Here is a 24,226-nt window from a genome sequence, read left to right on the forward strand (position 1 = left end):
CCATGTGCACGCAGTCCTTGCACCTCTGAATCTCCCTGATTCCCTAGAAATCCATAGTAGGTATTTGTCCTCTTCCCTTCTCTCTTACTGTTTGATAATTTCATCTTTTTCATTATTAGGTACCATGCTGAAAACAGAAATGTCTGCTTTGGGGAATTTAAGTTTGGACCCCTTTTTATAAGGCTTTGCTATGAGCTGGACCTAGAACAGTCTGCAATGGAACTCATCAAAGACCAGGTCTGTCATTTATAATTTGTCTGCTTTGACCATTTACATGAGGGGGACCTTGGCCATTTTCCATAAGGGTGACATTGGCCACTTTCCATAAGGGTGGTATTGACTATTTCCTGAAGGGTGACATGTTTCCTTTTTGACAATGCCATGGAGAAAAGTCACCTCCTTTTCTCATGTAGTTTTCCTTTGTGCCGCTGCAAGTCTAGCACTGAATTGTATGGGCCATTGGTATTACCCAACACAGTTTGCTTTTCTCCTCTTCTTTGGGTGCTAGTCCCCATTAAAATATGTCAACATATTAGTTGTAGCAGCAGTGTGGGTGATTACCACATAGTCACCTGGCATGATTGTCATACAAAGACAGACAGATGTCTTTTCTCTCCAGTCAGAGCTCACAGCCATATTCAGAGGAGCAAAGCATTCCCAGGGTGGTGCCCTCCATTTCTGGGCCATTGCTTCCTTCCCACTTATGTGTCTTTTCTCCTGGTTATTGATAACAGAAGTATCACACATGTGCATTGCTGCCTATGATTCTTCCAAATGAAATTGGGTGATATTTAACAAAATAAATAGGAGTACAGTAGAATATATTTAATGTTAATATGTGGTTTCCAAAGTCAGTATTCAGTCCATGGGGATCATTAGGTATGATTTACTGGCCCTCTGTTTCTTTTTGAGTTTGACACCACTGATTTACAAGATCTTGGATTTTGATTTGGATAGGGTCAGTCATTAAATCCAACCCCCCATTTTGTAGATGAGGAAACTGAGACACAGAGAGATTAAGGGATTTGCACTAAAGCAGAGCCAAGATTTGAACCCATATACTTGGACTCTAGATCCAGCATTCTTTCCGCTGAATCACTTGTTACAGTTTTCAGAACATTTAAACATATTGTTATTTCATCTGATACTCATAAGATCTCCCCATCATGCAGATGTGGAAACTGAGGTACACAGAGCTTAATTGACCTGCTGAAGTCACAGTTAGCTGAGACTCATAGGTCAGGTCTTCCCTTAGTCTAGGGAATTTTCAGGAACAAACTGGCTGGTAGATCGAAGGTTTATTGGGAGCTTCCTCAGTCATACTAAGTTTTCTTCCATAATAAGGTTTGCACATTATTGAAGAGTTCAAGGTGTACTCTGCTTTCAGAGGACCCACATATAAACATGTACCTTATGCAAGAGATGAATGAGAAAGTGATTTTATAGGAAAGAGGATTCTGTGCTTTTAACACTGGGAATGCATCTTTGTGCATTTAGGTGTTTATTGACAATATAATATATATAATATATATTATAATACATAATATAATCAACAATATAATAATAACATATAGCTGTCTATTTAAAGTTTATATAGTACTTTCCTCACAATGACCTTGTGAGGTAGATATTGCAGGTGTTATTACCACTGCTGACATAGATTAAAAAAAAAATAATGGCTGTGAGCCCATTGAATGTTTGAATATTTGAAAGGCAGCCTGGCGTGATGGATTGGGAGCTGATTTAGAACTCTGGAAGACTTGGGTTCGGGTACTGCATCTGACGCACACTGGATATCTGATCACGGGCAGAGCAGTTGACCTGTCAGTGTTCTGGGCCACCCTCTGAGACTGCAAGTTACACAGCAGTTACAACTCTGCATTAAAAGAGGGAATGTCTTTGTTTAGAACCAATAATATCAAGTGATAGCTAACATCTATATAGTGCTGACTATGGGCCAGGCACTGTGCTAAGTGCTTTCTAGTTATTATCTCACAGAAATGATCATTGTAAAGCGCTTGCTTGGCACAGTGCCTGGTCCATAGTCAGAACCATTTGTTAGCTATTATCATAGAGAGAAAATACTTGTAAAGTGCTTAGCACAGTGAATTATGATCTCTAGGAGATACTTATTATAAAGCGCTTAGCACAGTGCCTGACACATAGTAAGCACTATATAAATGTTAGATATTATCATGGAGAAAACAATTTTTAAAGTATTTAGCCAAGTGAATTATTACCTCTAGGAGATAATTATTGTAAAAAGCTTAGCACCATGAATTGTCATCTGTGAGATAATCATCGTAAAGGATGTAGCACAGTGAGATAGCAATAAAGCATTTAGCACAGTGCTTAGGATATTTGTTGTTTTTGTTTAGCCATTTCAGTTGTGTCCAGATCTTCACGACCCTGTTTGGGGTTTTCTTGGCCGAGATACTGAAGTAGTTTGCCATTTCCTTTTCCAGTTCATTTTATAGATGAAGAAACTGAGGCAGACAGCGTTAAATGACTTGCTTGTAAATGTCTGAGGCTGGATTTGAATTCACAAAGATGAGTTTTCCTAACTCCAGGCCTAGTACTCTGTCCACTGTACCACCTAGATGGCCCAGCTTAGTGTGTAATAAGCACTATATAAAAGTTACCTATTATTATTATCTCATTTGAACCTCACAATTATCCCTACTTTACAGATGAGAAAACTGAGGCAAACAGAGGTGAAGTGACTTGCCCCAGGGTCACACAGCTAGTAAGTGTCTGAGGCCAGATTTGAACTCAGGTCTTCTGACTCCAGGCAGAGCCTATCCACTGAGCCACCTAGCAATGAAATCACACATTTAGGCTCTTTCCTCTCCCCTTCCCTCTGAAAAAAAAAATCTCTATTTTACAGAGAAGCTACATGTCTTCTCCATGGTCATACAAATAATAATTGTCAGAGGCAAAATTCCAAGCTCACTGCTCCACCTCTTATCGAAGAGATGGGATCTCAGACCAGAGAAGCAGTTGTCAGTACTTTGACAAAAGCATACTGAGGGTAAACAATTAACGCTTACAGGCGTGCTGGTGAGACAAAAGCAGAATCAGCACGCTGAAAACGTCCCAGAAGTTGGTTATTTTTAGGGCTGCAGTTGGGAAGTATCGAGCCCTCCTTTGGGGCAGTCAATAGACTCTTTACTTGAAAAGCACATAAATCAAATTTTACTATAAACATTCTAAGGGGAGCTGGCTGTTTAAAGGACTCCTATAATAAATCCTTGTGTGAAATGACTCATCAATATTTATGTAATCATTTTTTGAAAATTTTGATGTTCCTTTATCAAGCTTGCCTAAAGTAGGGGAACTTCTATCAAAACTTTTGTCTCCTTTGAGTCACTTCACACCTAGACTCCTTAAATAACTGTACTTGTCAGCAAGGATATGCTGATGTTTAACAACCTTCTCTCTGTGAGGAGGGTAGGATTATACACATGACCCACTTTGAAGTTTAACCTGCAGTACTAATGTTTTCTCCATCACAAAAGTCTAGAGGAGTGGGGCATCTAGGTGGCTCAGTGGATAGAGTACGGACCCTGAAGTCAGGACTACCTGAGTTCAAATCCATCCTCAGACCAAACCCTTGACACTTACTAACTGTGTGACCCTGGGCAAGTCACTTAACCCAAATTGCCTAAAAAGCCCAAACAAAACAAAAAAAAGTCTAGAGGATCAGCAAAACAATCACTCGAGCCATGATTTGTAGCGTTTACCAATTTTCTAAGGTATAAATGCTCATGCTGAAAATTTAACAATTGGCTTTTGTGAACTGGTACTATCAGCATAGCTCTGCCTGTCAGAGAGAAGAGGAGAGTTTGTCTCTTCTCAGCAAATGCCTTTTCTTGTGAACTCCCCCCACCAGTTCTAGGGCTGATACTGACAGTGTTCACTTGAATCTGAGCCCCTAGCCGCAGTGGGGACCAGCACCATTGGGAGAAGGTTGACTGTTCCTGAGAGTGACTTTCCCTTTCTTCATATGTTTGGAGGCCTTATCCCAAGAGACACATGTGCCAGCAGGGAAAGAGCCTGCCATCAAATCAGTCCTCCTCTTAGTGACCAGGTGTCAGGTTTTGAACAGTAAACCCCTGGCGTGTCAGGAGTACATCTACATATTCTGAAGGCTGAGTGTGCAGACTGTAGAAGGAAATAAATCCTAATAGATAAGACCATATAAAGACCATGTAAAAGTGAAAACCACTTTAGTAGTTGCTGATGTTAACCGTTCTTTCTGCTTGTTTTCTCCTGCAGCATTTGCATGGTTTCTTTTCAGACTGCACATCGTTCAATATCCTGATGAATATGTTATTTATCAAAGGCAATTATGAAGGTAAGTATGTAGTTGTATTTCTAAAAACAGACTCTGACCTTTTTGTAAGCATAGCAAAATAAAAAAAAAAGAAATGGATGCATACGATCCCATTGAATGTTTGAGTTCTGGAAATGCCATTTTTTTGAAGTCTAAAAGAATGATTGCTTGTCTGGTATGCTTTAACGAGGCATATCAGATTTCACTTGTGCTAAAAACGCATGGAGTTATAACAGATTAGTACCTTGTGTCTGGCATGATTTATTTTGAAATGCGTTAATTACCCAATAACTTTGACAGACAGCTCTGATTGTGCAGAAAATTCAGTTTTCTGTAATTGGCACAAAACAAGTCAGGGCTCTAGAGCCTCCCAGTGGGTCACCCTTTCCTTGTGTTCTGTCAATGCTTTTCTTTTGGCAGGTGCCTTGGAGGTTTTAATAGAAATGAAAAACCAAGGGGTAAGGTTCAATACAGACACCTACATCCTTGCTTTTGCAATTTGCTACAAACTGGTAAGATAATCTCTTTTAATTTTCAAAGCATGGTAGGTTGAGAAGTCTTAGGGACAATTTTTTGTTGCAGTTGGGTTTTTTTTTCCTTTTTAATGAAGAAAATCTAATTTATCTGAAGCCTAAGATTTCCATCTGCTGCAAAATTTTCATTTATAAGTATACTGATTTCAAAAAAACTAAGCTGTAATGAGAAACAGCATGGAATGGTGAATAGAGAATTGACCTTGGAGTCGGGAAGTCCTGGTTTCAGGGCCAAACTGGCACAGTTGACTAAACTAAAAGCCTGTGATCCTAAGTCTCTGCCTTATTACTTTTGTTGTCAGGCTCCTGTTTTCTCCTTTCATAATACTCTCCTCCATTTCTGCTACTTTCAAGGCTCAGCTCAACTGCCTCTTCCGTGAAGCCTTCCTTCCTTCCCCTCTCCCCAGCCAAGGGCCATCTTGCTAATATCTGTGCCCCTGGAGCACTTTGTACCACTCTTGACACTTGATGAATACTGCTTTATGTTGTAAAGCCATACATACCTACTAGATCCTAAGTTCCCTGAGGATAGAGACCTGCCATGACTCTTAATATTTTCCCATAGCAACCAAGCAGAGTGCTTTGCCCTTAATAAGTGCTCAATAAATATTTATTAACGTATGGATGCACGGATGGATGGATGGATAGATCAATAAAGGGAAGGGTGGGTGGATGGATGGGCAAACAGTCAGGTTAAACCAACATCCAAGGTGGAATCCATTTTGGCATCATAGACCATGAAGATGTCTGAAAATACCCACAAAGTTCCAGAGCACACCCCTGGGAAGCACAAGTGCTCAGAGAGGTCGTTACCTGGAAGGAGGGTTTTCTCTTTCTTCCATGTCTTCTCCCTCCACCTTGTTGTGCTCCTCCCCAGGCACCGACTCTTTTGTCCCTTTGGAAAGCCACAAACGAAATATCCTCATCTCAGGATTCCCTAATAAAGAATAGTTTCTCCTCATACCTAATAACTGGGCATTGGAAAAGGTTTGGGTTTCTTGAGTAATTGAGAATCAAGTTTGGATGCAAGAATGCTTGTGGTGATTTTCAGGTGTCATTTTCAACCTCAGGAGGGTTTTTCTAAGTAGGTAAATGAGCATGAAACAATGAGCAGGTGTAAGGCATAGGTAGGAAAGAAGGAAAGAATTTTTTTAAGTTAACATTCCAGTTTCATCCATTTGAAGTTCATTGGAGTAATGGTACCTGGGAAAGGTGAGTGAGAGGTAGTGGAAGCTAAAGGGTGCAGTGGAGAAGGAATGTTGGACTTAGGAGTGAGGAAGTTCTTAGTTTAAATGTGGCTTCAGATATCAGCTCTGTGACCCTGGGCAAGTCATTTAACCCAGTTTGCCTCAGTTTCCTTATCTATAAAATGAACTGGAGAGGGAAATGCGGAACCACTCCAGTGTGTTTGTCAAGAAAACCCCAAAAGGGGTCAGAGCTGGACATGACTGAAAATGACTAAATGACAATTGGCTAGAAACGGGGTGGGGAACCCGCGGTTTTAAGGCCACATGTGGCCTTCTAAATCCTTAAGTTTGGGCTTTTGACTGAATCCATATTTTACAGAAACAAAACATTGGGGAGGATGAGCTGAAGAGCCCGAGATCATCTAGCCCGGGGGGGGGGGCAACTGTGGCCTTAAGGCTGGATGATCTCAGGTTCTTCTACTCATCCTCCCCAGTGGTTTCTTTCATGTTTATGTTTTCAGGCAGTATGTGTGTATGGGGAGATGGTTATATTTAGGGTGGAGAGAGTGGCCCTGAAATAAACTTTTAACACTATGGATATCGAACATAACAAACCCAATTCTTTGACCTACTGATTGCATTCGAGACAGGACAGTCAAAACTCACATTCATGTTGCAATTTCCAGTTTTCAAAGTTCTTTCCTAGTAAGAATCCTGCAGGGTAGATCGTATGATCCATGGTGTATGGTACTATCAGTCCTGTTTTACAAATGAGGAAAATGAGCTACAAAGAATTTAAAGTCATACAGCATGTACATGGCAGAGTCAAGACTAGAACTCAGACTCTTTGTCCACTGCCCATTTCATTATCCAGTCAACTTCCTATAGTGAAGCCCCTGAGTGGAAAGAATTTGAGCAACCTAGGGAGAATTTTCTTCCAGGTTGCTTAGGACCAGAGTTGGAGGACTGGCTTGATCACATTTCATTAATTCTCACAATAGTATTAGTAACTCTTATTTACATAGCGCTTATATATGTTTATGTATGTATGTATTTGTATGTGTGTGTATGTGCATATATGTATAGTGTGTTACCCTTATTTTATAGATGAGGAGACTTAGAAAGCTGTAAGTGACTTACCCAGGCCACATAGGTAATGAAAATTAGAGCTGGGACCTGAACCCCCAAGTCTTCTGATTTCAAACGCAGTGTCCTTTTGACTGTACCAAGTTTCTTCTAGACCAGTAAATGTTTGCTATTGTTCTGAGAGTAGTCTCCTCCTTAAATTATCAAATTCTGTCCTTTCTAAGCAGACTGTACCTTGGCGATGTTGGTTGTTATTCAAGTTATGACAGACAAAAGCAAAAATTCACAGTAGACAGTGACCTCATAAGTCTACTCTGTTTCCAGTGACTGTGAAAGGATGGGGTGAGGGCAGGAATTCAATTGTACCCTTGAAATCTCTTTGTTTTTGCTGGTTTGTGGCCCATTTTCTTCATTTAAAAAAATCAATTTTCATGAGAGCCTTTCAAGATGTGACCTCAGTTTGGCGTGCAAGTGTGCAAGTTGGAAAAGACTTGATGTGAGTCAATGCATACTTTCAGAATGGAAATCTCCCCAGCTAGATGTTCTTCCTGAATGCTCAGCTTTACTTCTGGGGGAATTCTGTGTAGTAATACAACCAAACATCTCGCTTATTGCTATGTATGGTCATTTGTGGAGATTAGCCCAGTCACATGCTGGCAGGTAAAGGCCTGCCTAATTGCAAGGAAAAGCTTGATGCAAAGCTTTAAAAAAAAAAAGTTAATTTAAAGCTACTGTTTTTGAGTAACAGGGAGTTAAAAGAGAAAATATCAACAGAAAACACTTTCACTAAATTTTTAAAAATAAGATCACTTATTTAATTGTTTTTTAATTAAAATATGTGTTGGTGGTGGTATTGGCATTGTCAGTTATTTGTCAAAGCCCCTTTTTCTATATGTGGAAAATCCTTATCTGCCAATTTGCAGATGCACCACCCTCTTTGCACCTAGACCAGAGTCTACATGTGGACCTTCACAGCTTTCAAGCAGAGAGATCCAAGTCTAGTGGAGAAAGCCTGGCCAAAGGAACCCACCTTGAACCCTGTTGGCTCATCTCAATGAGCTTGAAAGGACGTGAGGAGGGCTCACCAATTGTTGTCTCTTTGCAGAACACTGCCGATTCTTTCAACATCTGTATGACTTTACTGGATGAAGCGCTATTCAAAGAAGCTGTAACAAGGCGAGCCTATGGTTTTGCCATAGCATTAGCTTTGAAACAGGTATGGATTTGGGTAGGGAGTCCGTGTAATTCAAAAAGCGTCTAAGAGATAGATATAGAGGAGAGGGACATTAGTTAGTCTGACTGCTTTCAATAATGTTGACTTTTTTTCCCAGATGGTTTGGTCTTCAATTCAACAAGATTTTAGGAAGTACCCAATGTTGTTATAGCCACTGTGTTAGGAATTAAGGTTAAAGGGTCAAAACCAGAAGAGTCCGTGCACTTCCTCACAGAGCTCATTTTTGAAAGAATGACACCTTCCAGTGTCCTGGCAGCCGAAATCTTCAGTTATGGCCATTGGGTCAAAGTCAGAAAGAAAGGGGGGCCACCAAGCCACAGAGATCCTTATCTACGTAGGGGTCCAGGCATTCTGCATTTTGACTTGGAAGACCACATGTTAACATTTTCTGTATTCTATTGTATTTTTATTTATTTTGTTAAATATTTCCCAAGTACATTTTAATCTGGTTCAGGCCTTACTCAGGGGAGTTGTGGGTTAGTTGCTTGTTTGACACCTCTGCTTATGGTTACAGAGAAGGTTGTCCTTTCAGAAACTCAGGTTTCCATTTATAAGAGTTGGGGCCCAAGCCTCTGGAAAACTTAAGCAGAAATTGCCTAGGTGACTTGAATGAACTCCACAAAGCTTCTTTCATGTCCAGCAGGAGCTACTAAGTCACCTGGATGCCCTCCTGAGCTGAATTCCACCTCCAATGAATGAGCATTCCAAGAGCTGCTCATTGTGAGGCCGTGGGCATGGTGTGTTTCCCATGTTTCCCGAGTACTTTTGAAGTGTATAAAAAGGGAATTTTCCTCCTGGCAATGGTGATAGCCCAACTGAGTACTTAAAAAGGTGACCAGCCAAGGTGTGGCCAAGGCTTATTGCTGGGTCAGTTTTCTGAGGGGCCAGTGCATTTCCATGAATTCAGGGAAAACTCCCTGAATAACAAGGAGGAGATAAGGTGATTACTAGGTGTGCACTGCTGTTCTTTCACTGACTGTGTTCCCCTATCCCCTTCCCCTTAATTGTCTAACTTTCCTTTCTGATAGGAAGATTATAACATAGAGGAATAAAATGCAAAGCTAAAAAGGTTGCACCAGTGACTATGATGAAACTGCCACAGACGTTTATCATGGGAATAGCCATCGATAAAGGGGAATACTCACCTAGATAGTAGAACAGAAGCAGGGGTGCAGAATGGAAAGCATTGTTTAAGAAGTAGCCAGAGAAGTAATTTAATGGAGAAATAGGCACGTGGGGGCAGCCAGTTTCCTTCACAGAGTATGTACAATGAAGAGGTTTGATACCCTTTCTTCTAGACCAGCACAGGAGACAAGACTGACACCCCACTTTCATCTCCGCTATAGGGCTGAACTTATGTTTCGAGGGAGGATGATGACAGGGCATAGGTGTAGCACCACCTAGCCATCGCCTGGGGATAGCCCTTCACAGCCTGGCCCCTTCCCACCTTTCCAGTCAGTCCAGGGACACTGGGCCTCCCTGCCCTCCCTTCCACAAGATGCTGCATCTCTCAGCTCTGCCTTTTCACTGGCTGTCCCCCACATCTGGAATGTTCTCCATCCTTGTCTCCACTTCCTGGCTTCCCTGACTTCTACCAAGACTCAGCTCCAATCCCACATCCTGTTGAAGGCCTTTCCCATCCTCTGCTTCTCTAGTGCCTCCCCTCTTCCAATTACAACTGTATGTATCTTGTATGCTATTGTTTGCATGTTATCTCCCCGATTTACAACATGAGCCCTTTGAGAATTGGGACCTTTGTTCTTACCCCAGCACAAGAGAAAATTAGCTCTCTTAAGACATGTGCTATGACCTTCAATTCTTGTCTAGTTGATTGATTTGGTCTTTCTTTTGTTAATGAAAATGTTTAGAGATATATATTTTCCCTCTGGCTACATCTGTAGCCTGTATGTCTTCTCATTTTAGTAATTTCTTTTGACGAAATTATCTTTTGTTCTTTGACTCACCAAATCTTTAGGATTAAGGTTTTTAGTCTTTAACTGGCCTTTGCTCCTTGCTTCTGCAAGTCCTACTGAATATATTTTTTATTCAATTGTGGTCAGTAAAGAATATGCTTATTATTTCTACTTTTTAAAATTCCTTTGTGAGGATTTTATGCCTTACTACATGTTAAACATCTTCCTCTCCCAGAATGATTTTTTTTTGACTAGGTAAAAGAGGCCATTCTTTGTCTCATTTCTTACCCAACCTTGATCACTGAATGGGCATTGCCTCAGACAAACTGAAACCAAGGAAATACCTTAGCTTAAAAAGGCCAACGTCTCCTACTGCATCGGGCCATCTCCAGTCATCCTGATCTGTATCTTGCCTCTGGACCCACATGGCTCCAGAGGAGAAAGTGAAGCTAGTGACTACACAGCCCTGCCTCATTTAAATCCAGTTCACTTGCAGGTCATGGCATTGCCTTCCTGATGTCATGGTCATCTTTGAGAATGAAGGACAAATAACAACACTTAATATGGTGCTTTGAAATACAGTGTTTCCTAAAGGTCTGTTGACTGACCACTGACAGTCACTCATTAGGAGCAGTGCTATTTAACACTGCACTAGAGTGAGAGCTAATGCTGGTGTTCACTAGTGTCACCCACTTAGTTGAGGGAAGGGAGAGTAAGTATTCCACGAAGTAACTGGCATAAAATTTGTGATTAGATGAACCACAGGTCCAAAGGGGTCCCTGAACTGGCAGAGTTCTTAGAACTCCATTTTTCTCTGTCTTTATGTATGAGTTGTTGCAACCCATTGGGATTTCCTTCTCAAGTGTTTCTATCTAAGAAGTAGGCCCTATGGGCTTGTCCTGCAGGGAATAGCAACCCTAAGGAGGGCCCTCGTTCCATCTCTTTCTCATTTGGCCTTCTGAGATCACCAAGGAAAGAGCCCTCAGCCCAGCTGACTAGCACATGCTAGAAAGTCTTTGGTTGCCATTTCTCCAGCCCATTCTCACCACAAGAAGCAACAGAGAAATAGAAAAGAAATCAGTTACATGCTGTTTGAAGAATTCCATAGAATATTAATGTTTAATGATTGGGAAAGGATTGTTTCCATAAGGATCACCTTTCGGGTTCTTGGAAGAAAGGAGGTGTTCCATGGTCCTGGAGATAACTAAATCTTCATAGATTTACCCTGATAGAACAATCTTCACCTGTGATATTGCTGCTTTTTTTTTTCCTTTCAGAACCAGGTGGCAAAGGCAAGATCCATTTATTCTCACATCCTGAACCCAAACAGCAAAGCATGCAATAATTTAAATGTAAGTGATCATTTTCGATATCAACATAGGCCCTAAGGGTCAATAAAATGATGCCCGCTGTATAGGGATGGTGTGGATTTTGGTAGTCACTACATCTTTTCCTATAAAGTCTTTGTTAACTCTTAGTACCTTCAGCTACTTGGGGTACAGAAAGGTGTGACACGAACAAAAAGTCAAGTACATTTTTAAATATTTTTTTTAAACTTTAGGACAGTTACTGTACACAGGCTAGCCTTTTTGCAGATAGTGGGATAAGGAGAAAGCTATTTCTCCTATATAGATAAGGCAAGCAGAACTGAAGTCCATTATCACTTGAGAGGAACTTTCTTTTTTCCTTTAAATCCTATTAATAGATTGTTCTTATCCTATCCACCCAATCTAAGGTATGAAAGTCTTAAAGTTTAAAAACTGTACAAAGATTTTTATGAAAATGCCATGTAATTTTTTTTTATTTTTGGATAATCTCTGTCACCGCAGCTGTCCCCTTCACTCTCACTCCTTCTGTTGGCCATCTTACCTAGCCTTAATCACTGAATAGGCATTGACTCAGTCAAAATGAGAAGTGAGAAAGACCTTAGCTTACAAAGGCCAGGGTGTCCCACTGCATCCAGGTCCATCTCCAGTCATCCTGATCTATATCTTACCACTGGACCCAGATGGATCTGGAGAAGAGAATGAGGCTGGTGACTTTCCACAGCCCTCCCTCACTTAAATCCAATCCACTTGCAAGTCATCTCATCACCTCCCTGATGTCATGGTCCTCTTCGAGGACAAAGGACAAACAATTGCAACCTCTCTGACTGCCCAAATTCAATTTCCAAATTCGAGTTCCACCTGTGCCCCTTAATTCTGACTTAAATCTTTCTGATTCCATTTCCTGCTGTCTGTCCACTCTGCCACCTAGTTGCCTAGGTCAGGAAGTACAGGGGACAAAGAGTTTGATATATCAAGAATTTAGAACCTTTGGAATAGTATGAAAGTAGTTTGGGAAGTTAGCTGGAACAGGAGATCATCAAGAACTTTGAATGCCAGACCTCATCAACTCCTAGAGGGGTTAGAGACAGCTCCGTCAGGAAGCCCTTCCTTGTGTCTAAGCTAAATTCCTCATGTTTTGGCTTAAGCCTCTTCCATATCTTAACCTCAGAGGAGAAGAAATAGAGAAGGTTGCCATTCTCAGAAGAATAAAGGTCAAATGTTCGAACTCTATTATTAATCAACTCAAATCATTTTAATCAATACACACACGTGTATATGCTAAAGGATCATTTCTGTGCTAAGTAATAATTTCTAAAAACCTTCGGAAAAGGTTTCTCTGAATCAGCATTGTTTAGGGCTAAGTTTCCCTAGTAATTTTTAAGGCATTTTGTTAATTATTGTTCAAGGGAAACCTGACAAATGGCAGCTGATCAGTCATTATTCACAAAATTTACCTAGCTTTTGAATTAATGACTCATGTTAAGATCTTTTCCTTTTATCACTTGGAATTTGAACTGACCTAATCTTCCATTTCCTCACTCTTCCTCTTATCTATATCCTTCCTTTAGCCAATATGCCCAGGGGCCTGCATTGTCAATTTTCCAGTTCTTCCCCAGTCGATACAGCATTGATTGATTGGGATATCTCATGCAGACACTATCACGGCTCAGCTCTGCCTGTCTGAGCTGAGACCATCAATATTGAAAGAGCTTCAGATACTCTTTAGTATTCTGCTCAATATCAGAGGATTAATTTCCACTTCCAGATATGTCTGGAACCAGCAGAAACGAGATCAGGGTAAATTTCCAGTGATTTGATTTGAATTTGATCATTTCTGTGTATAACTGGCAAGGTTCCAAAGGGAGACTTGATTTCAAAATGGTGTTACCTGTTCTCTTTTGCTTTGAGGGCTAACATGTAATGGCAGCACATGGTTACCATAGTTACTGTTGCTGCCCTTATCTGTATGTAGGGCACAGGTAGAACTCTTTTAAGCTCCATCCTTCCCCTTTGTCAAAGATTACCCTTAAATCCCATTATATGCTGAATGGTACGGTGGAAAGAACATGGAATTTAGATTCTGAGTGTCTGGGTCAAAATCCTGGCTCTGTCATGATAAATGGCAGAGATAAAACTGTGTGTGTGAGTTGGACAGGTAACAGATCAGTGGGCCTCAGTTTCCCCAGCAGTAAAATGAGGGGATTGGACCAGATGGCCTTTGAGGCTTTTTCTAGCTCAGCTTTCTGTAGATCTTGTGATACCAAACAGGAAGCCTTCCCAGACTAAAACATAAGAAATAGGGTAAGACTCGAGCTCTATTAAATCTATAGATTTAAAGCTGGAAAGAGACCTAAGAGGTCATCTGTTCTGCTTCCTGTTTTACAGATGAGGAAACTGAGGCCCAGAGAGGTGAAATGCTTTGCCAGTGGTCATACAAGTACTTCACACCAGAGCCAAGATTTGAACTCTGACTTCAAATCCATTATTTTCCCTAGTGGACTATAGGGTACTCTTACAACCCCCTTTATGACAGTAGTCTTTTTTTGGCCACGGGAGCCACTTCAGGTTGTATCCAACTTTGAGAGAGAAAGAGAGAGAGACTTATCCAATTCTTAAATGTTCTTTGGAACTACTGTGCACCTTTTAAAAAATCCACTTATATCAAATTCCTGCAAGACCGCAGCATCCTTGTGACTTGGCATTATTTCCTGGGGTGGAGGGTGATTATGGTGGCGAAGGGAGCAGAGACTCCATAAATAGTTTCTCATATCAAATTTTCCCCTTCTCTCTTGAAATTCGATTTTCATGGCCTTCATTTTGATATCTCTTGAAAGATTAGAGCAGTCTTTCTCAACCTCTTTGGCAGTCTGGTAAAGCCCATGAACCCCTTCTCAGAATATTTTTAAATGTGTAAAATGAAATACATAGAATCATAAAGGAAATTATTTATATTGAAATACAGTTATCAAATTTTTAAAAAATTCTTGGACCCTAGGTTAAGGGAAGCTGATAGAAGTTAGTGAAAATAAAGATCTAATTTTTTTTGTTACCCTCTAATCTTACGGACCCCCTGAAGAATTTGCCTTTGGAACCCTTTGGTTTTGTGGACCCCAGGTTAAAAATTCCTCAACTAGAGCAATACCAGGCCCTCTCCTCTGCTGTCTCTCCCCCAGAAACCTCAGCTAGGGGACAGGAAGCTGATAAGAATCTCTTCCTTCTCCTTGCCCATATCCATCACCTCCTCATCTTAAATTGTGAGCCAAGGTGTTGATCTGGCCTTGAAAACCCTCTTTGGAACCAGGTTACTTGCAGAAAGGAAGTAATTTGAGGAGAGAAAGTGAAATCTGCCAGAACCCTCCTTCTGCTTGTGTCCAGCCTTGGCCTGCAAGGTACTACTTTTCCACTGGGCAGTGTTAGGGTAAATTTTACTGGGGTTGTAACCTCTCAGCTCTTAGGAAAGGAAAGGCAGCCCCAGGGCACTCTGGGTTTCACAGTTATTAACGGAGGTTGGCAGTGATACTGGTAAGGGTTTAGAATTGGAAGGGACCTTAGAGGTCATGAAGTCCAATCATCTCATTTTACAAGTGAGGAAACTGAGATCCAGAGGAGTGAGGCAAAGGTGATCTCCGAATCTTGCTGTACACCATTTTCTCTTCTTAAAGAAGTAAGTGGTCTTTTGCTTACCTGCTAATAAGCAAAAACCTACTAAGATGCTAAATATGCCCTATGATCTGATCTTTCTGTTCCAAAGTACAGCAAATGTGGGTGAATCACCTATATCCCTAATTGGGCAGCTCTGCTCTGTTAAGTTATTATTCTGCTATGTAATTTCCGTTTGATGAATAAAATGTGGCCCTCATTCAGTAACCCTAGCAACTAACTTACATATGGATGTATATAAAACCTCAGCCACACTAAAGAGTAGCCAGGTGTTGAAGTGGATAGAGTAGCGGCCTGGAGTCAGGAAGGCTCATCTTCCTGAGTACAAATCTGACTTCAGATACTTACTAGCTGTGTGACCCTGGGTAAGTCACTTAAACTTGTTTGCCTCAGTTTCCTCATCTGTAAAAGGGGAATGGAAAACTGCTCTAGTATCTTTGTCAAGAAAACCCCAAAATGGGGTCACAAAGAATTGGACACAAATGAACAACAATGAGCTACACTTAGGGGAGGGAGTATATGGTACAGTGGAAAGAATGTTGAATTTGGAGTCAGAGGACCCAAGTTCAAATCCCAGCTCTGCCACTTACTCCCTGTGTAAGCTTGGGCAAGTCTCTTGCCTCTCTAGGCCTCAATAGAGAATAACTCAAGTCCCTTCTAGCTTTACCCACAATTCCTTTGTGTATGGCTAGTTAGCTTAATTGATGAGAGCTTGGGGCTGAGCACAAGTGAGTGGATTTATTCATCTTTTGGGCTAGTTAGTTTTAATCTTTTCCATGGAGACTACATCCTTAATCCTGGAAAACTACCCCACAAATTCCTGCTTTTACAAGCAATGGGTGAGACAGTGTGTGTGTGTGTAATAGAAATCCATTACTGCTGGAAATGTGACTCAGTGGTTGCCCTGTGTATGGGAGGAAGAGGAGGAGGAGGAGGAGAAAAGAAAGGGCCATAATCTTCCTTTCTCGGATGAATTCAAGACAGTGCATGTTTTTGATGGTTTGGTAGATAGGGTGTGAATCAATAAATACAAGAAGTTCTCCTTCATATATTAAGTATTAATTCTATATGTGCTATTGTTTCTCAAGCTGTTAAATAGTCACAAATGTTACTTGCCTACCCAACAGGACCGTTGAGAAGTAACGTTTGTAAGGTGTAGGGATAGTGTGGTTCAATAATGTCTAACTCAGAAAGAAATGGATCCCTGTAACTGCATCATAACTTTTGGGGGGTATTTTTATTGCAATTTAATCTTTTATTATAATTTATATTTTTATTTGTTGTGCTAAATATTTCCCAATTACATATTAATCTAGTACTAGTGGGTACTTGAAGGGCTGGACTTAATGTCAGAAGATCTGGGTTCCAATGTTGCCTGTGTCATGCCCTGCCTGAGGGCATCCTGGGGAAATCACTTAACCACTCTGAGCCTCAGTTTCCTCAATTTTATTTACAAGGGTTGGATTAGATGGAGTGCGGTAGATCAAGAAGTATTTAAGTGGATACTGTATGGCTGGCGCTTTGGGGCCAGGCATGAGGATATAAGTACAAAGAATAAAATAATCCCTACTTGTAGAGAACTGACATTCAAATGGGCAGCTAGGCAGCACAGTGGATAGAGTGCCAGACCTGGAGTCGGGAGGATGTGAGTTCAAATGTGACCTCTGACACTTAATAGCTGTGTGACCCTGGGCAAGTCACTTCACCCTGTTTGCCTCAGTTTCCTCATCTGTAAAATGAGCTGGAGAATGAAATGGCAAACCACCCCAGTATCTTTGCCAAGAAAACCCCAGATGGGGTCACAAAGAGTTGGACATGCCTGAATAACAACATTCAACTGGTGAACATGATGAATACATATAAAAATTTATATACAGCATAAATATAATTTGAATAAATACAAATATGAACGAAGTAGTTCAACATAAGGTCATTTTGGAGGGAGGGCATTAGCAGTTAGTTGGTCCCTTCAAGCTCCTGTGATCCTATAATTTTTTTAACAAATTTTTATTGATCTCTGTTAAGATTTTTGCATCAACACAATTTCTCCCAGCACCTCTCCTCTTCACTCTTTTAGAGCTATGTAATATAACAGATTTTTTTTTAAAGAAAAAAAGGGAAAAATTAGCAAAAACAATACATTGAATACTTTTGAAAATATATGCAACTTGTTGACCTCCACCCACGAGCCTTCCATATTAACGGCATGATTGCGTGAGGGCAGAGTTGTATTGTAATCGGTTGGCCCTCAGATGCAGAAAGAACATTTAAGTTATTTTGTTTTTTTTAATGGCTTGCCGCACCTTGGGTTGGATATTAGGGTAATGGGATTTCCTGTCATCTGGGTACATTTTGTGGGCATCTTTTAGAGCAGGAGTTCTTAACCTTTTTTGTGTCCTTTGGCAATCTGGGGAAGCCTGTGGCTCCCTTCCTGGAATAATGTTTCTCAGTGCATAAAATGAAATACAAAGCATTACAAAGGAAATCAATTGTGTTGAAATACAGTTATCAGAATAGTTATCAAACAAGTTCATAGACCCCAGTTTTTGGAGATAGCGTAACAAGGGAGGCCCAAGAACATCCAGATGAGACTTTCTGCTGTGCCTGTCTCCAAGGGTATGATGTAGTCTGTCAAGGTTCATGTCCTCAAATTCCAAACCAGTGGTATTTGGTTCTTTCTATGGTCCAGATCCTTATCCATGCCCACTCAGGCATGTTGGAAGGAGCCCTGCAGATACTGGAGGCATCTGCCGAAAAAAACCCCTTCAGCTTTGTGAAGAAGGAACAGTTCTCAGAGGAAGTGGTAAGTACCTGGGGATGGAAAAATCTGTGAAAAGCGAAGCACCTGCTAGGCTTGGTGGTGCAGGACCTGGGACTGGGAAGGACGACTCTGGCAGATCTCTTGAGCTCAGGCGCTCTGAGCTGCAGTGGACTGTGCCTAATGGGGGTCCAGAGTGAGTTAGGCAGTCTTATGTCAGGGTTAAATTTAGCACAACCTTGGCTTTAATCCAATACATTAAATATTTATTAAGCTCCTACTATGCTAGCACTGTACTGAGGGCTGTAAAGGAAAAATTATCATGGTTTAGGGGATAGAAAAACCATGGAGTTAGGAAACCTGGGTACAGTTTCTAGCTTAACTGTGTAATAGCATGTGACCTGGGGCAGGTATACTATTGTGACTTGCCAGGTTATTGTCAGGGTTATAATGTAGTGAATAGGCAACTAGGGGGCACAGGCCTGAAGTCAGGAAGACTTGAGTTCAAATATGGCCTCAGACGCTTATTAGTCGTGTGACCTTGGGCAGATCACTTCACCCTGTTTGCCTCAGTTTCCTCATGTGTAAAATGAACTGGAGAAGAAAATGGCAAACCACTTCAATGTCTCTGCCATGAAAACCCCAAATGAGGTCACAAAGGGTTGGGGACACAACTGAAATGACTGTATAACAATAACAAATAATGTAGTGATGTAATAAAGTGCTTTTAAAAAGCACTTTGCAAATGTAAACTATCATCATCACTACTTTCAAAGGGTGTCTCTCTCCCATCCTAACAGAATATAAGCCCCCACGTGCACTAACACTGATTGTGAGGGATTTGTTCAGTCATTCCAGTTGTTTCTGACTCTTTGTGACCCCATTTGGGGTTTTCTTGGCAAAGACCCTTGAGTGGTTTGCCATTTCCTTCTCCAGCTCATTTTACAGATGAGGAAACCGAGGCAAACAGGGTGAAATGACTTGCCCAGGTTCACTTAGTTAATAAGTGTCTAAGGCCAGAAATGATCTCGGGAAGATGAGCCTTCCTGAGTCCAGGCCTGGCGCACTCTATCCACTGCATCACCTAGTGGCCCATATCATGATGTATCCATAGCCCATGACAGCCTGGAGAGTCACAATTTTGCAGCTAATAAGACAGAATTGTGATTTCAGTGGCATACATCAGTGGTGGTCCAACTCAAATAGAAGTGGATCCCTGTGGGTCTCATATTAATGTGGAAACCACAAATTAATATTATGTTGTATTCTGTTTTCACTTATTTTGTCTAACATTTCCCACCTACATTTTAATTTGGCTCTGGCTGCACTTCAGAGTTTTATGAGTTGTGAGTTTGACACCTCTAATGTAGAATATTCTTAATGAATACATTACCTCTATCGGTGCAGATCTCTAACTATACTTTTCAACAACTTAGAGGGTAGCCTAGCCTAATATTAAGAAGTTAAGTGACTTGCCCAGGGTCACACAGCCAATATGTGCTAAAAGTGGGATTTGAACTCAGGTCTTCCTTACTTTTAAGGCCTTTATCCACAGTACCATTTGTGCAACTGACAATTGACCAAGAAGATAAAGGGAAGGGAAAAAAGGAAAGGAAACTTGTGATCAACAAATAATTATTTGATGGTTTTTCCACTTTATTGAATTACAAAGCACAGTTCTATGAGGCACCTAAACACATCTTGCTTTCATTGATAGAGGAAAATAAGGACAATAGTTGTGTAGGTTAAGTGCTTGAGGGACACTCTTATTCTTATAACTCATCATTTCTACCTAGAATCCATTGAGTTTGGTAGAATTAGTCATCTAACTGGACTGCCCATCCCCAGCCTCCATCTCCTTTCTCACCCCTAGCCTCCATGTCATTTTTCAACTCCTTTCTTGTCAGAGCTGTGTCTAGGTGGCAAAAATTGATTGACTAGAGGTGCCATTCCCTCTCCGTAGTCACCTTGTGGGAGAAGCATTACCGGGAGGATAGTGAGGTAGCTAATGGGAGGGAAGAGAAGCCAAGAATGTGGGTCCTAGATAATTAGCCCCTAAATAATGGAGTGTTCTTTCCACTTGCACCTCCACTTCTGGAAAATTCTGCTCCAAACAGCCTTCTTTCCTCCCCATTAACTCTGTCAGTATTACAAAAGACAAGCCAGGCTGCCAAAGGTCCCCATTGTTGCTTTTCCACATGACCTCACAATCTCGAGTGGAAGGTTCTTTGGCCCCAAATTAGCTTGGCCAGCCAGCTGCCTGATGGTAACTTTTCTTCTGCAGAATGTGTTTGTTTGTTAAAATAAGTTTTATTGGTACTTTTTGCTTTTGCCTCACAATCCCATACCAGGATTCCAAAAAAACATCATGTTACTCGTTTCTACTTCATTTTTTTTTCTTCTTGGATTTATTCTCTTCCTTGCCATGCCCTTCAGAAGGATACCAGGAGAAATCAAAAACCTTTCCTCATCTGAGTAGAAATTCTCTAGGGAGGGCCATAACTGATTTGAGGTCAAATTGGTATTTTGTCTTCTCATTTGAGAGTCATCTCACCCATTTCCTGTTCTCCTGTGGAGTAAAGTAGGTACCCACAGTGGCAGATAGATACCCGTTTCATATGTTGACTTTCAGTCATATGAGAGATCCAGCAATGAAATTTGTGCAAATTGAAATTTATCCAAAATGAAATTTGTGCAACATGGGTTGCATCATACCAAGAAGATATTAAAGAAAATTTAGAAAGTGGAATTATGGGTTGGGATTCTTTTTTTTTTTTTCAAACTTACCTATCTTATATGAACCGATGCAAAGTGAAGTGACCAGAACCAGGAGAACATTATAGTTACAGTAATATTTTTTAAAATATATTTTTTTGTTTCATTAAATATTTCCCAATTACATGTAAAAAAATTTAACATTCATTTTATAAAAACTTTTGAGTTACAAATTCTTTCCTTCCTCCTTCCACCCTCAAGAAGGCAAGCAATATGATATCGTTTAGTCAGGCAAAACACAGATTTACATATTAGCCAAAGAAAACACACACCCCAAAACATAAGAAAAATAAAATAAAATAAAAAAAGCATAGTTCAGTATTCACTAGATTCTCCAGGGGTGGATAGCATTTTTCATCATGGGTCCTCTGGAACTGTCTCATATCATTGTCTTGATCAGAGTAGCTAAGTCTTTCACAGTCGATAATCATTATACTGTTGCTGTTACTGTGTACAGTGGTCTTCTGGTTCTACTCACTTCACTTTTCGTCAGTTCATATAAGTCTTGCCAGGTTTTTCTGAAATCATCCTGCCCATCATTTTCATAGTACAATAGTAATCCATTACAGTTGTATGCCACAACTTGTCCAGCCATTCCCCAGTGGATAGGCATCCCCCTCAATTTCTAATTCTTTACCACCACAAAAAGAGCTGCTATAAATATTTTTGTACAAATAGATCTTTTCCCCTTTTCTTTGATCTCTTTGGCATGTAGACCTAGCAGGAGTATTAAATAGCAGTGTTAATCATGATCACCTGTGAAAACCTTAGTTACTCAGATCAATACAATGATCCAAGGCAATTCCAAAGGACCCATGATGAAAAATGCTCTCCACTCCCAGAGAGAGAACTGATGAACTCTTGAATGCAGATTGAAGCAGATTTTTTTCCCCTTTTTTTGGTGCAACATGGCTAATATGGAAATATATTTTGCATGTATAATTGATATCACATTATTTACCTTCTGAAGGGATGGAGGGCAGACTGGAAGGTAGGAAAGAATTTGGAACTCAAAATTTTTTTTAAAATGTTAAAAATAAATAGTGTTAAAGGAAAAGAACAGTTATACATTTATATAGCGCTTAAACTTTGCAAAGCACTGTACCTCCATTATCTCATTTGCTTCTCACAACCACTGCAGTCCTGTTTTACAGATGAGGAAACTGAGACTCAAAGAGGTTTAAGTGACTTGATCAAAGATACATAGCTAATAATTGTATGCAGTGGGGTTTGAACCCAGGTCTCCCTGATCTTAAATCCAGTGGTCTTGGTGCACAACTTTCTTGGTTTTCATCAGAGAAGTCCCTTTGGGAGAGCTTGGCCCACTGTGATAACTTAGATATCATCTAGTTGTGCACCACCCCCCTCCCCCTTTTCTCATTTAAAGATAAGGAAACTGAGGCTCAGAGAAAGAACATGTGTTATCTGTTGCCCCCACCCTGTAGTCATGGCCCTGGAAATGCAGCCCAACTGGGAAACTTCAGAGGCCAAAAAACATTTGTTAACTCTTTTCTTCCACTCATGGCAGACCCGAAAGAGACCCATTATGTACCTGAGATTGTTCAGCCTCCTCACTTTAATCCATCCTTTTCTCCATCCACATTCCAGGATTAGCCAAAAGTCCTAGAATTAGCACGTCCCCCTTGTGGCCAGCAGCTGACATCCTGTTGTTGCTTAGTATGCTCCAACCTAGCTGGGCCTTTCCCTGAGCCTTCCCTTATGTCTTAACATAGAGACTTGGCCAAGGACACACAGCAGGTTAGTGGCAGTGCCATCAGTAAATCTGGGTCTCCTGACTCCTCATCCAGAGTTCCATCATTTATACTCATCTTCTCTGTTGAAAATATGTATTACCTACCTAAAATTCATGTGGAAAATTACTGATTTTTTAAAAAATACTTTCAATTTTAACTCAGCCTGAAGGTCCTTTTTTTCCCCCAAAGTTTTTTTAGATGGATTCTAATTTAAAAACATGTGCAACCCATTTAGACTTTTCCCCTGGGTACTGTGAGACTGATCAGAGAGCTGCCTGATATGAGAGGGTAGGCATAAGTCATTTAGCTAGTAAGCGCTTGGAAACAAGCCTCCAGATTCCCAAGTCCAGTGCTTTTGGGACGCTCCACTTTGGTGTGTTAGCATGTGGAGAATGGAGCTCTGAAGCCAGCTCTGTTTCGAGGAGAGTAAAGCGTATGCCCCAGACCACATTCAAATGATCAGTTGTCTTGAGTTTGCTTTTTGTAAATAACATTAGAGGCACCTAGGCATATGGTGGGCGAAGTGCTAGATTGGTGATGAGAGGCCGTCAGTTCAGACCCTGCCTCTATGGACTTTTCCAGCTCAAAATATAATCCTCTTATGCCATGTGTTCACAGGAATGATAACTGAAAATGGGCCCTGTTTAGTGACTGGCAAGAGAAAGGGTATTAGACAATTGTCTTTTGCTGGTCATAACCTCTGTCTGCCTCTGTTTCCTTAGCTGTGAAATGGGACTGTTGATGGCACCTACCTCCCAGAGTTGTCATGAGGATAAAATGAATTAATATTTATACAGTGCTTAGCCCAATGCCTGGCACATAGTAGGTGCTTAATAAATGCTTGTTCCCCTCCCCCCTTTTTCTCCTTCTGCAAAACTGATGTTCAAATGACTAAAACACAGGCTTCTCCTTCATTGATTTTTTTTATGAACTAAATTAGGGAACAAATTTGGCACCTTCTCTTTCCTGCTTAGATGGCAGAATAGCTGTAATAATTCCATTTAATGTTTCCACAGCTCTCCGAGAGAACTGAGGCAGTACATTCAATTAGAGTGAAGTTAGCCCAGGCTTGACAGCTTGGCACTGCTTTTTGGGGGAAACCTTATGCTGCACATTAATTCTGTTCACCTTGAACCTGGTGACAGAGCAAGCTGTTCCTCATAAGAACATTAAGAACCTTTCAGGCATTAAGATTCCACGGGGAGTCACAGTGCAAAAGGGAGACAGAGGCTTGCAGCGTATCCGGAAAGTGAGTGTAGGCCGATGGGTGTGTTGAGAATCGTGATCATGAATTAAATCTCTTTAAATACTGTAGGGGAGGGGGACTGAATTAGCCTTCCTTCTCTGCTCTCCGGTCTCTACCTCCTCTAATCCAGCCTGTAAATCACTGCCACCATAATCTTCCTAACAAAATCGTTCCCAGTGTTGTCCCCCTGCTCAGAAACCTCTACCAACTTCCCACTGCCTTTAGGAAAAAAAAAAAAGTCCAGACTCCTTAATATGGCATTTAAGGCATTACGTGATATGGCCCCACTCTACCTTTTCAGGCTGATTTATGTGAAATTTTAGATGGCTCATCTCTTCCGAATACACCCTGTACTTGCAGTGCTCAGGTCCCTCTTCACTTTGAGTGCCCGTTACTCAGCGCCTCCATTCCTCCCT

At 40.9% G+C, this 24,226-nt stretch overlaps 1 protein-coding gene across 3 annotated transcripts in view; it reads left to right on the plus strand.

Moving 5' to 3' along the window:
* PTCD2 (pentatricopeptide repeat domain 2) overlaps positions 1–24,226 on the plus strand; it is a 38,415-nt gene that overhangs the window by 10,135 nt on the left and 4,054 nt on the right. Inside the window, exons 4-9 of one of the 3 annotated variants that reach the window (XM_020998378.2) lie at positions 120–237; positions 4,279–4,357; positions 4,757–4,848; positions 8,248–8,358; positions 11,567–11,641; positions 14,003–17,191. In XM_020998378.2, coding sequence (XP_020854037.1) covers positions 120–237; positions 4,279–4,357; positions 4,757–4,848; positions 8,248–8,358; positions 11,567–11,641; positions 14,003–14,122 — 595 coding nt within the window. In that variant the 3' untranslated portion in view covers positions 14,123–17,191. Of the gene's footprint in view, positions 1–119; positions 238–4,278; positions 4,358–4,756; positions 4,849–8,247; positions 8,359–11,566; positions 11,642–14,002; positions 17,192–17,966; positions 18,081–24,226 lie in introns of those variants that run through there. The other 2 variants (XM_020998375.2, XM_020998376.2) reach the window with 2 other exon arrangements.

This window comes from Phascolarctos cinereus, unplaced genomic scaffold, assembly GCF_003287225.1.
Source record: "Phascolarctos cinereus isolate Bilbo 61053 unplaced genomic scaffold, phaCin_HiC Scaffold_4;HRSCAF=312, whole genome shotgun sequence".
NCBI classification, from domain to species: Eukaryota; Metazoa; Chordata; class Mammalia; order Diprotodontia; family Phascolarctidae; genus Phascolarctos; species Phascolarctos cinereus.